Source organism: Macaca fascicularis, chromosome 1, assembly GCF_037993035.2.
Source record: "Macaca fascicularis isolate 582-1 chromosome 1, T2T-MFA8v1.1".
NCBI classification, from domain to species: Eukaryota; Metazoa; Chordata; class Mammalia; order Primates; family Cercopithecidae; genus Macaca; species Macaca fascicularis.
In genome coordinates, this window is record NC_088375.1 from 232652873 (window position 1) to 232666553 (window position 13681).

At 58.9% G+C, this 13681-nt stretch overlaps 1 protein-coding gene across 12 annotated transcripts in view; it reads right to left on the reverse strand.

Moving 5' to 3' along the window:
* PRKCZ (protein kinase C zeta) overlaps nucleotides 1–13681 on the reverse strand; it is a 144757-nt gene that overhangs the window by 59749 nt on the left and 71327 nt on the right. For 10 of the 12 annotated variants that reach the window (XM_045382031.2, XM_045382051.2, XM_045382046.3 and 7 more), the window contains one exon: nucleotides 1017–1102. In XM_045382031.2, the coding sequence (XP_045237966.1) occupies nucleotides 1017–1102 (86 nt within the window). Of the gene's footprint in view, nucleotides 1–1016; nucleotides 1103–2379; nucleotides 2724–13681 lie in introns of those variants that run through there. The other 2 variants (XM_045382059.2, XM_065531105.1) reach the window with 2 other exon arrangements.

Here is a 13681-nt window from a genome sequence, read left to right on the forward strand (position 1 = left end):
AAAGGTAGCTCCAGGGCCACTGCCCCTGATGACGAGGCAGCCTCCACGCAGCTCTCTCACAGTGACACACGTCCATGAACCCCCTCACACAGCTCTCTCGCAGTGACACACGTCCATGAACCCCCTGCCACCGTGCAGTCATCGTACTGGCTTTACAGGGAGGGAACCGAGGTACAGAAAGGGTGGTACAGAGGCAGAGAGAGCAGAGGGGCTGGGACTGAACCAGCACGGAGTGGCCTTGGGTGTCCCATCATGCTGGAGATGGCTGCTGGAGGCCACCTGTCATGGGGACAGACTGCAAGAAGCACGGGGCTGGCCAGGCAATAGCATGTGACAGGCCGTCAGGGGCTCTGTGTGGAGGCCTGCAGAGGGGACAGGCCCTCTATGCTTCTACCCACCCCCAAGACACTCCCTGTGTGGGACAAACTCCAGGGCCACCAAGGCACCCCAGATACCTCCCCTTCCACTGTGAAATACAACGATTACAAAAGCATCTGAATCACCCATTTTGTAAGAATTAGAAAAGCACCACAAAGAGAAACAAGGGAAGTAAGCTGGGTGGACGTTGGAAAGACAGAGACCCAAGTAGGGATGGGGCTGAAGGAGCTTCCGGGGTTCACGGAGACTCTTGCAGCCAATAGGAACACTGTGTGCAGCTAAAAACACACACCCTGGCACTACATGCGGAATGCGGCCGCTCCACTCTGGATGCAGGCAGGCTGGGGCCTCAGGCCAGCGAACCCTGAGCCTTGATAAAAGTCACGCAGCCAGGCAGACACAGACAGCATTCACTGGGCAGCCACCACACGGGGAAAGGCCCGGAGGGCACTTCCCGCCTCAGACAGCCCTAGTCAAAGCCTCATCCCCGCACCAGTGAAAGCATTTCTGTGACCCTGCCCTCGGGCGCCAAAAAGAGCCGAGCCTGGGCTCCGCAGGACGTGCCTTCCCTCCTCTCTCTTTGCTTTTAAAAGTAACAAAGGGCCCCTTGAGGGACTAGTCCCGAGGGGGCCACTCACCCTGTTAAAGCGCTTGGCTTGGAAGAGATGGCCGTTGGCACGGTACAGCTTCCTCCATCTTCTGGCTCCCCGGCGGTAGATGGATTCTGGAAAGGACAGGAGAAAGGCGTAAAGAAACAGAGTGGCAGCCACGAGTCCACGCAGGGTGCAGCTGCGACAGGCCACTCCCGTCCAGGTGGTGGTGGCTGCAGCGTCCTCCCAGGCAGGGAAGGTAGGGCTGGAATGACAGCCTCCCGGTGGCCGCTCTCTGCCCCTCCTCACATGATCCTCATGGTGTCACGGCCTTGGCGGCTGGAGACAGCGGCCCAGGTGAGGATGGAGCCAGGTGTCCTCGCAGGGCAGACAGAATCCACCACTGGACGGCCGCTGGCTGACAGTGGAGCGGTGAAGTCGCCCCAGGCCTGGCAGGCTGGGCTGTTTGCCCCCGCCTGTTTTCCTTTCCACCCTCTCCTCCCCAGGCAGCCCCGTGAAAAACAGGATTTTTTCCACACAGGGACAGTTCAAATGGGTCTCAATATTTACACATGACTGTCAGAGGAAGGAGAGCGGACGCCACACTGGAGCCTGAGCCAGGCTAAGATGCAGAGCGTCACTGACTTCACCTCAGGAACTCGCCAGACACAAGCGGCGCGAGGCCCAGGGCTCTCCAGTCGAGTTTCCTTTAACCTAATAAATCTCAGGGCAGGAGAGCCAAACCAACCGTGCCCCCGTTTCCATTCGAAGTTACCAAAAACATCATCTTTATAACATGCATTTGACAGTCCAGCCCATGTGGACTGTGCCTCTTATGAAAAGTGCCAGTACCAAGCCTGTAACCAGACAGCGGGTCTTGTCCTCCTTCAAAACCGTGTCTCGCTTTGCTTCTCCAAAACGCTTTGAAACGGATGTGTGTGTAAACAGAATCTTTGGAAACGTAACGTACAACGGGAAGCTTTGTGCTTTTATAAAATTCTATCATAAAGCGACTTTCATGAACCAAATGAAAGTGCCACGAATATACTGAAGTGGAAATTGTAACGGAATGTTTTTAAAACAGGCAAATGACTAGCTCTGGCTGGAAACTGCTGAAATCAGGCCACACGGATGGTAAAACCTGCTCCTCTTCCTTTAAATATTCAGTGCGAGACCAAGAAGACAGCGGTCCTCCAGGAGCGCAGGTGAAACAGGCCTCACGGCGGCGGCGGGTGGTTCAGCCCCCCCAGCCCCCCAAGAAGGCTCAGCATCCCAGTAGCCTGGGGCACGGTACGGGGTTTGACAAAGGCCTGGTGACACCAAAGGCCCTTCCGGCCACAGACGCGACTGCCAGCAAGCACGAGGCCAGGCTGGGGCCGTGCAGCCTGTGCTCCCTCCGCATTCCACCCACCTGGGCGCCAGGCCTGGGCTCCACAAAAGGCGCAGACCCCCGGGGACGGCCACACTTTCGGCCCCTGCGCCCCTCAGCCCTGAGGAGGTCGGGTGAGCGCCCACGTGGCTCTGCCCACGACAACAGGGCGCATCCTGCCCTAACCAGCCCACAGCTGATCCTGGCTCCAGGAGTCCGCAGGCCTGACTTTTCCCTTCGGGGGGCGCTCTGCCCGCCCAACAACCCTCTCTGAAGAGAAAAAGAGAAGCGTGTGAACCGGAGGAGACGGAGGCACCGTGGGACACAGACACAGCGGCGCGCTGCTTGTTAGGGTGGGCCGGTGGCGAGTCGAGGGACGGACGCACAGACAGGGGCGGAGCCGAGGGACGGACGCACAGCCAGGGGCGGAGCCGAGGGACGGACGCACAGACAGGGGCGGAGCCGAGGGACGGACGCACAGCCGGGGGCGGAGCCGAGGGACGGACGCACAGCCGGGGGCGGAGCCGAGGGACGGACGCACAGCCGGGGGCGGAGCCGAGGGACGGACGCACAGCCGGGGGCGGAGCCGAGGGACGGACGCACAGCCGGGGAGGGGGCAGAGTCTAGGGAAGGACGCACAGCGGGGGGCGGAGCCGAGAGGCGCACGCACAGATGGGGGCGGAGCCAAGGAATGGGCGCACAGCCGGGGGGCGGAGTCAAGAGATGGACGCACGGGGTTTGGGGGAACCGAAGGACGGATGCACAGCTGGGGGCGGTGCCAAGAGGCGGGCGCGCAGCTGGAGGGTGGAGCTGAAGGACGGACGCACAGCTGGGGGATGGAGCTGAGGAACGGACGCACAGCTGGGGGGTGGAGCTGAGAGAAGGACGCACAGCTGGGGGCTGGAGCTGAGAGAAGGACGCACAGCTGGAGGGCGGAGCTGCTGGAAGGTGGAGCTGAAGTACGGACTTGCAGCTGGAGGGTGGAGCTGAGAGAAGGACGCACAGCTGGGGGTGCAGCTGAGGAACGGACGCGCAGCTGGAGGGCGGAGCTGAGAAGGACGCACAGCTGGGGGTGGAGCTGAGAGAAGGACGCACAGCTGGGGGGGTGGAGCTGAGAGCAGGACGCACAGCTGGGGGTGGAGCTGAGGGCCGGACGCACAGCTGGGGGGATGGAGCTGAGAAGGACGCACAGCTGGGGGTGGAGCTGAGGAACGGACGCGCAGCTGGGGGTGGAGCTGAGAGAAGGACGCACAGCTGGGGGTGGAGCTGAGAAGGACGCACAGCTGGGGGTGGAGCTGAGGAACGGACGCGCAGCTGGGGGTGGAGCTGAGAGAAGGACGCACAGCTGGGGGTGGAGCTGAGGGCCGGACGCACAGCTGGGGGGATGGAGCTGAGAAGGACGCACAGCTGGGGGTGGAGCTGAGGAACGGACGCGCAGCTGGGGGTGGAGCTGAGAGAAGGACGCACAGCTGGGGGGATGGAGCTGAGGAACGGACGCGCAGCTGGGGGTGGAGCTGAGGGCCGGACGCACAGCCAAGGGGGCGGAACCGAGGGACAGACGAGCAACTGATGGCAGAGACGAGGGACAGACGGACAACTGCGGGCTGAGCTAAAGGCTGGACGCACAGCTGTGGGGCGGAGCCGAGGGATGGACGCACAGCCGGGGGCGGAGTCGAGGGAATGGACGCACAGCCACGGACAGAGCCCAGGAAGGGATGCACAGCTGGGGGGCGGAGCCAAGGGGTGGGCGCGCAGCTGGACGGCGGAGCCGAGGGACGGAAGCACAGTCGAGGGGTCGGAGCCGAGGGATGGACAAGCAGCTGTGGGCAGAACCGAGGGGCGGATGCACAGCTGGGAGGCGGAGCCAAGGGACGGACACACAGCTGGGGGGCGGAGCTGAGCGACGGACACATAGCTGAGGGGCGGAGCCCAGGGACGGATGGAAGCTGGCTAGAGCAAGGACACAAGGGACCCACGCCCAGTGCGCCTGGGAAACCCTGAAAATGCGCCAACTGGACACCCTTCAAGTTCAATCAGTAAAGAGAGTGACGTCCTAGCAGACGCCAGGGCTCATCAGGGAGCCCCCAGCAGGCTGAACAAACTCTCCCACAGGACACAACACACAGCCCGGCGTCCCCAGTTTCCACCGGGACAAACTGAAGTGTCCCCTAAATTCACGTGGGGAGCCCTAGCTCCCAATGTGGCTGTATTTGGAGATGGGGACCCCACGCCTCCAGAACTTGAGAAAATAAGTTCCTGTCGTGTGTAAGTCACCCTGTCTGTGGGGTTCTGTCACAGCGGTCCAGGCGGGGACTGACCCCGCTTCCCACCACACACACACTCGGTCCCTCGGAGACTAAGGATGGAAACGTGGGCAGCAAAGCGGCGAAACATTTTAGAAGGAATTACAGAAGATCTTAGTCACCCTGAGTCACCTGCACACGTGAGAGACAAAGGGCCCGTGGCTAGGGACGCTGGACTGAAAAATCCACGAGGAAAATGGAGTCAAAATAGGAACAGAAGACCAGAGCAGGCGTCTCGCCCGAGAGACACAAGCATCTCAGCCCGGAGAACCATCGGAGCAACCTGCAAGGCTGCCCAGGCGTCTCCTACACTGTGGGCTCGGCACAAATCAATCTCCCGCAGCCCCAAATACCTTCGAGGCCCAGGAGTGCACCGGGGAAATGGCTTATTCTCTGGCAGAGCCTCGCAGCTCAGAAACGAGGACCGTTTGCTCCCCCTAGGGCCCGGCAGCCCTACTGCTGCTCCGGGAAAGCTCAGAAACACTGGCTCCTGGGCTCGGGAGCATTCAAGAATGTCTGATGATCCCAAGGTCTGTGGACAAGAGAATGCATAAACTGATGTGTGGGTGTCCAATGGAAGATACAGCCAGTGCGAAGCCCACCTCAGCCACGTGCAGTGGTCCAGAGGTGTCTTAAGAAACACCAAAAATCAAACCCTAGGGTGACAGAAACATGGTGCCATTGCTGTAAAACCAAACAAGTAAAAAAAAAAAAAAAACCCAATAGGCCGGTGCGGTGGCTCATGCCTGTAATCCCAGCACTTTGGGAGGCCGAGGTGGGTGGATCACGAGGTCAGGAGATGGAGACCATCCTGGCTAACACGGTGAAACCCCGTCTCTACTAAAAATGTAAAAAATGAGCCGGGCGTGGTAGTGGGCGCCTGCAGTCCCAGCTACTTGGGAGGCTGAGGCAGGAGAATGGTGTGAACCTGCGAGGCAGTGCTTGCAGTGAGCCGAGATTGCACCACTGCACTCCAGCCTGGACAACACAAGGAGACTCTCTCAAAAACAAAAGCAACATCTTGTTTTAGAATACACAGTCATGTGACAAAAATGTTCTAGTAAGCAAATAACCAATCCAATTTCAGGCTGGCAGCTGTAACCAACCCAGTTTCAGGCTGGCAGCGGTGGGGGACAGGCTGCGGCTGGCTAGGGCTTAAGTCCTGCCCCTGGCTGGCTGCTGGGGGCAGTGTCCATCGATTACCACGCTTTATATTGCTGGGAGTCCTGCGCTCCTAGCGTGTGTCAAAAGGTATGTTGAATAACAATAGAACTAAATGACCTGGGGGCCCAGGGACAGAGAGGATAATTTCAAGCATTTCCTTCAGACCTGCCTCCTTCAAATATCCCGTCTCACTTTTTAAACTTTAAGGATTCGTTTTGAACTTTTATTAGGGAAGGGAGTTGCCCCAGCCTGTGTTGCCCAGGCTGGTCTCCAACGCCTAACCTCTGGTGATACGCCCACCTTGGCCTCCCAAAGTGCTGGGATTACAGGCGTGAGCCACCGTACCCGGCCTTCAAATCAGATTTTTAAAAAGGAACAAAGAGCTCTGAGCCTACAAAGAAACTCCCAGGTGTAAGAAGCCACCAGCATCCCTACCTGCTCGCGGGTGCCGCCTGGAGCTTGGCTCGAGGCAGGACACAGGTGGCAGCCAGTGGTCAGCTCCAGGCGCCACGGGGACAAATTTGCAAATGCCAAAGGAAAATGAGCGAGAGGCAGGAATTCAAGTGACCCAAAGACCACAAAGGCGAGGCCACGCCCCACCCCACTGCAGTCCAGCTGGAAGGTCCAAGCCCATGATGGCGGCCCTCTTCTGGGAAGGCCAAGTGTGCTGGCACTGCCTGCGGGAGGGTCGAACCGTGTCAGGCGGGAGTCCTGCTGTGTGCGGAGACCGAGCGTGTCAGGCGGGAGTACTGATGTGTGCGGAGGCCGAGTGTGTCAGGCGGGAGTCCTGCTGTGTGCGGAGACCGAGTGTGTCAGGCGGGAGTCCTGCTGTGTGCGGAGACCGAGTGTGTCAGGCGGGAATACTGATGTGTGCGGAGACCGAGTGTGTCAGGCGGGAGTCCTGCTGTGTGCGGAGACCGAGCGTGTCAGGCGAGAGTACTGATGTGTGGAGACCGAGTGTGTCAGGCGGGAGTACTGCTGTGTGTGGAGACTGAGTGTGGCTCCAGGAGATGTGCGCGGATGCCAAGTGCCAAGGCAGGGCCTGCAATGGTTCACTATATGTGTCCACACGGCTGGGCCATGGTGCCCAGATGGCTGGTCAGATGTTATTCTGGATGTTTCCATGAGGGTGAGTATGGATGAGATAAACATTTAAATTGGCTGACTATGAGGGAAGCAGACTGCCCACCACAATGCAGGTGGGCTTTACCCGAGCAGGCGAAGGCCCCCACAGAACAAAGGCTGAGCTCCCTGAGCAGCAGTGCTGCGGCTGTGGCTCCTCCTAGGTCTCCAACCAGCAGGGGCCCCCTGCAGATTTTGGGCTTCATGAGTCTCTATGAACAAGCCAGTTCCTTACAATAGATCTTTCTATATACACACCCTATTGGTTTGGTCTCTCTGGAAAATCCTGGCACAGGGTCTCCAAGGTGGGAGTTCTGAGCAGGCATCGTGTTTCCCACTTTCCTCGCCCTCCCAACCCCCATGCAGAGTCCCGCGGGAAGGCATGCCAGGAGCCCCTGAACCTGGGGACCCTGGTTGGGCAGGACGCCCAATACTCCCAGCACCTGGGTCTTGCCTCAGTGAAAGGGGGGAAGCCCCATGAGGTCCATGCCAGTCCCCAGCTGGAAAGCAGGGACCAGGTGAGTTATAAGGGATCACAGGGACAGCAGGGCAGCCTGTACTTAACAAATACACCTTTTGGCCGGGCATGGCAGCTCATGCTTGTAATCCCAGTACCTCAGGAGGTCGAGGCAGGTGAATCACTTGAGCCTAGGAATTTGAGTCCAGCATGGGCAACATGGTGAGACCCTGTCTCTATAAAAAAAAAAATACAAAAAATTAGCTGAGTGTGGTGGCATGCACCTGTAGTCCCAGCTACTCAGGAGGCTGCGGTGGATCACCTGAGCCTGGCAGGTGGAGGCTGCACTGAGCCAAGATCACACCATTGTATTCCAGCCTGGGCAACAGAGCCAGACCCTGTCTCAAAAACAAAACAACACAAACACAAAAAAAACCCACCCTTTTTATCTGGGGGTAATTTCAGATTCACAGGGAAATCGCACAGGCTGTGCAGAACCTAGTAACCAGAAGCCTCCCTACGGCCAAGGCCCTGCCTGGCCCCGACTCGCCTATGGAGGCTGCGAGGAAGCCTGGTGCTACCCAGAACCTCAACTCCAGCTGTAGGCAGACCTGCCCTCAACTGTCTTTTTTAATCAACTATTTTTAAGAACAGCTTTAAATTGGAGAGTTCCCAGAGAGCCCGCCTGCCCGGCTCCTCACAGCTCTCACCTTCCACCTGCTTGCTACACTGTTACAACTAATGAGCCAGGATCCATGGCTACCTGAAGCCATACTCAGACCTTTCCTTGGTTTTCACCCACTGTCTGCGTCCGCCCCAGGGTCCCGTCCAGGAGTCCGCGTGTCGCCGTCCTGCCTCGCCGGCCTTGCTGCACCGTGAGTTTCTCAGACTCCCCTTGCTTTCTGACCCTGACAGTTCTGAGTGCAGGACGCCCCTCCGTTGGGACTGGCCTGGCGTTTTTCTCAAGGTGAGACTGCACTTAGGGCCTCCTTAGCCTCCTCTAAATCAAAGGAGCATCTTTCTTGACAAATCCACATTCCCACCTTTTTGGGGGATTCTGCAGCTGCCAAAAGAAACAAACGAAAGCAACCACGAAAACCCCCCAAACCTTCGAACTTCAGGCAATTGACTAGAAGGTTCCCTAAGTGCAGGGGGCCTGGACACGCTGGCCGGCAGCCACTCTGCCTTTCTGGCCGCACAGGCGGGGATGCTGGGGGGACCCAGCGGCCTCCACCCCTCAGAAGTCACAGTCGGATTTTTAGTGTTTGAGTTTCTGCTTGGAAAGTGACGGGCCTATTTCTGACGCAAGCGACAGTCAGCGCTGTGAGAAGAAGGGAGCCGTTCTGGGTAGTGCGCTCTGGGAACGGCCCCCAGCCCCCAGATACTGCCGGCGAGGAGACTGTGGGCCTGGCACCGCGAGTCCCCCGGCCACCTCTGCGGAAAAGGGTCCCAAAGACAAGCCCAGCTTAGCAGCAGGTCCTTCCGGGGGTGCGTCAGGACATAGCCTGGGGTCTCCCGCAACGCCCCCTACACAGTGGACGGTGCAGCCGTGTGGGTCAGGCTGAGCGCTGGCTGTGGCAGAAGGGACCTGGCTTTGGAGTCAGAGCTGGCTCGATGTCATGTGCCCATCAGGGACCCATCCTGCCACCTCCCTGGGTGCCAGGCTCTGCTGAAGCAAGCAGGGAACAAAATTGTGGAGATCACAGGGGCCGCTCCTCCTCTTTCAGTCTTAACTCTGACAACCTCAGGGAACTCTGTGCGTGTCTTTGAGATTCTATAATTAGGACGGCCACAGGAATTCTAAGGAGCTCAGTTTCCATGGCAATCTCGCGCCTTGAGCGCTCTGACAAGACATAGAAAACACGTTTTAAAACACTAAGCTCGGCGCAGCAGGCTGGGACAGGCGACAGCCCTCGGGTGTGGGGGCGGTGAGGGAGGGGCTGAGTCCCCGGCAGCAGGTCAGGGGGCACTCGAGGCCTCCCCTGTTCACTGGACACGGCCCCACTACACGGGGTGACCAGCACAGCCCAAAGCAATGCCACAGGACGGCTCTGCGGTGCCCGGATGGGTGCGAGTCAGTGGTCGAGCCGTGTGCCGAGAGACAGGTGCCTTCCATGGTGGGCCAGGTCAGTGACCAGGAGGACAAGGAGACAGTGAGGTGCCCTTGGGCCAGGAGGTCCCCAGAAGCCGGGGTGCAGCTGTCACCGAGGGTGCAGGTAAAATGGGCACTGCCACCTCTAGACTCCACTTCTTCCCCGGGCAGCGACTTCCACTGAATTCTGGGCTCCAGGAGCCCGGGGCCACCTGGCTTCCTCTCCAGGCCTCCCCAGCACACAGTTAGCTGCCAGCATGTCCTAGGCAAACAGAGACACAAGAACAGCAAAGACCGCAAATTCGTGTCCAGAGCTAAGGTGTCCCAGGGCTGCCTGTGGCCCAGACACTGGAGTGTGGGGTTTGGGGTGGGACCCCACCTCGCCTGACTCAGCCTGGTTGGCCACTGGTCCACAAACTGACCTGCACCCTCTATAGTGGGCACTGGGCCACCCTGGCCAGGGGCTGCCAGGGACAATGGAGAACACGTTGGACGTGGAGTCCTAAAAAGCCACCAAGAGCCGCAGGAGATGCCGTCAGCCTGTTTGCCTGGTGCGGAGCCCCTGAGCCTCGGCTACACCCACACCAGAGCTCCCACTGCATTTCAGGCCAGAACGCTCGCGGCAGAGCTGTCTGAACAGAAGTCCTTCATTCCTTCTGGCTGGATGGCGCCAGCCACGCAGGCACTGCTCCAGAGGCTGAGGGCAGTGGGAGGCGGGATGGGCCCAGCCAGGACCAGAGGGTGAGAAGGCACAGGGCAGGGTGTCTGAGGATCTGGGGTGGCCGTGGGGCAGAGGCAGCGGTGGGGGGCAGTGGAGGTGCAGCCCCTCTATCTGAGGGACCTGCCCGGATCTCAAGCCTGCAACTCAAACTTCCCGTTTCTAACCACAGATCTATTTCCCAGTTGAAAAATGTGACTGAAAACATGCTGTGCTTTTAAAGGTAACTGAAAAATAACACTAGAGTCACAGAAGAAGACTTGGAAAAGGTTTTGGGCACCACTGTGGCGGGAAGCGGATAGCTGCCCGGGGCACAGCGTCTGTTTTGGGGACCGGCAGCCACAGCCCAGGCTCCCACCGAGGCAACCACCTCCCTCTTCCCCACAGCTGCTCAGTGCAACCACACGGCACAGAAGAGCTCAAGAGACAGAAGAGGCACAGCCGAGGCGCGAGTCGGGCAAATGGGGAGCCAAGCTCTGCCGACTTCTGTCCTCTCACGTCCAGGCACGTGGGACGCACGGACCCCCAGGAACGGGCAGAGTCTGGCCCTGTGAGCACTGGGGCCACACGGCACAGCACAACGGGTATCACGGTGTCAGTGACATAAAGGGACAGGCAGGTGGATAAGGGACCTGGGAGGGATGGGCGGGCATGTCCCTGCCACGACGCAGTGGCATGGGGGCTGCTCAAGTGTCTGCGGCCCTCGGGAAGGTGACCCTGGGTGCGGAGCAAGTGGCAAGCCTGGGCCAGTCTTGCAGTCCAAGCCTCAGGTCCCCTCGCGGTGGAGCTGGGCAATGCCATTCCCCAACCATAGGTTGTGGCCACTGCGTCCAGCTGCCCTCATGGGTGGCTCTGATGCCCCGAGACCTTGGGCTCGCTCATCTGGGGTCTAAGCCAATTAGACGAGGGCATTTCCCAGTGACATCATGGGCCCAGGGCGGTCACGTGACTGAGACACGCAATCAGGCTGGAGGGGGGTGGGCATGGCAGGGTCGGCGGGGCAGGGTCCCCAGCCGAGGGCGGCTGGGGGGAGATGGAATGAGTTGGGTTACCCACCAGCAGCACCCACCTCTGGACACGTGATGGGTCACCTGCCCATCACCTGCAGCCAAACAGCCTGTGGTCAGCACCTGCCCCGGCCACTACTCCGGCTGGGCAGCCCCTGCAGCCCAGGGCAGCAGACCAGCTCGCCAAGGCCACCAACGTCGGCTGACTTTGGTTTTTGAGCTGAAAATTTTAAAAGTCTATAAAACAGAGCCTTGTTCACTGAAGAAAACTTTCCCATTGAGGAAGCTGACAGGCCTTGGCATCTGGGTCTCTGGTGCCTGGTGCAGGCGGGGGCAGAAACTGCGATGGGAACACACTGGGTGGGGGTGCTGGATGCTGTGCTGAGAAGCCCCTGCAGGACCCCCAGGTGATGCTGCCCCAGGGCAGCCTTGGATAGAGCGATCGGGCGACAGCCTTCAGGACAGGGGCAACATCCTCAGGCCGTGGCATTCCCATCTGCGGAAATTCAGCTGCCCGACTGCCTCCCACAGTGGCCAACGTGGACCCCGGGACAGGAACCGCGCTCCACAGAAAGAAAGTGCTTCATGTTGGCGAGAGGCAGCTGGGCGGCTCCTTCCGGGGAGCAAATCCCCGCATGGAAGGCAGGAGGCCGTGGCTTGGGCGCGTGGGCCCCCGAGGGACAGCCACTGTGGCATGGACTGCTGGAGGAGCCCTGAGTAAATCTGACTGGGAAACCTGGCACTGCCCTCCGCCCACACTCCAGCCTCCTTCGAATAATCGGACTCACCTGCCATGGAATGTGCACAGAAGGCGGGAGGCATCACAAGAGCCTCAGTGTTTACTTGGGTTCCCTGGGAGCGTGTCAGGGGCCACGGGGACCCACAGTCACTCCACGTCTTGCAGCCAGCCCAGGGCCCCATGCCTCCCTCCTCAGGGCAGCCGGGCTGGGACGAGGGCCAAAGCCTCCAGTTCCCAAGAAGCCAGGCCCCCTAGGGTGTCCTCCGCCCCACCGTCCCCAAATGCTGCTGTCAGCAGCCGTTCAGGAAAGTGCCCCCGAGAGACGTTTCGGAAGGAATTACATTTCTACAGTTTGGCCTTACAATCAGTTCTACTGAAAACATCCTAACTTGTTGTAATACAAAATCCAGATTTTAGGAAATGACTGAGAGGCTGACCAATATTTTCACAGTTTCCGTGGAAAGATGTACGCCAACTTCCAAGCAGTCAGTTGCAAATAAATTCATACCAAACACCGCTCCTTTCTATGTAAGAATTTTTTTTTCTGGATTCACTAAAACAAACAAAACACATCAACACCAACAAGAAGCTGCTCCGAGATCCTCACTGCTACGTTCCGTGTCCCCCACCCTCAAACAGACCCAAAGGCCCAGGCTGGAGGCAGAGATTGTCCAGCGCCCGGCAGAGCCAGGCCAGGAAGGCCGCTGTGAGGACGTGCCGCTGAGTCAGAATAACTCAGAACCAAGAGTTGAGCTGCAAGGGGATGCGGCGCTGAGGATGTGGCCAGGGACGTCACGCTAGGAGTCTAACCCTCCTCCCACGAACGAGCGATAAAAGCTGGAAAATAAGCAAAAACTGTGTTGGAGGCATCCGAGACCCGCAAGCGCATCAGAAGAGGAGGTGTTGCCAGAGAGATGCGCCACCCAGGCCGTCACGTGCACGGCGTCTGCTGACCCTTCGCAGGCCACACAGAAAGCTGGGCCGGGAATCTCACTGAGACAAAAACTGGGGTTCACAGCCACCAGGACAATCAAGACCTATGGAACTGTCTCCATCGGCTCAGCCGCCACAGCAAAATACCACAGACTGGGTGACTAAGTGACAGGTATTCACTTTCTCACGTTTCCAAGGCTAGAGTCGAGATGACGGCGACTGAAAGGCGGGGTCTCTCCTTGCTTGCTAGCGGCCGCACGCTCACCATGTTCTCACGTGGTGCAGAGAGCACAGGTGCAACCTCTCTTGTGTCTCATCCTCTCATCCTATAAAGAGCACAAATCTCACCACAAGGGTTCTACCCCGTGACCCTAACTACCACCGTGACCCTAACTACCGCCGTGACCCTAACTACCGCCGTGACCCTAACTACTGCCGTGGCCCTAACTACCACCAAGACCCTAACTGATTACCAACGTGGCCCTAACTGATTACCACCGTGACCCTACCACCGTGACCCTAACTACCACTGTGACCCTAACTACCACCATGATCCTAACTACAGCCGTGACCCTAACTACAGCTGTGACCCTACCACTGTGACCCTAACTATAGCCATGACCCTACCACCATGAGCCTAACTACTACCAACACCCTAACTACCACCATGACCCTAACTGATTACATTTACCACCATGACCCTAACTACTGCCGTGACCCAACTACCACCATGACCCTAACTGATTACTGCCATGACCCTAATTACCACCGTGACCCTAACTACCGCCATGACCCTGATTACCGCCATG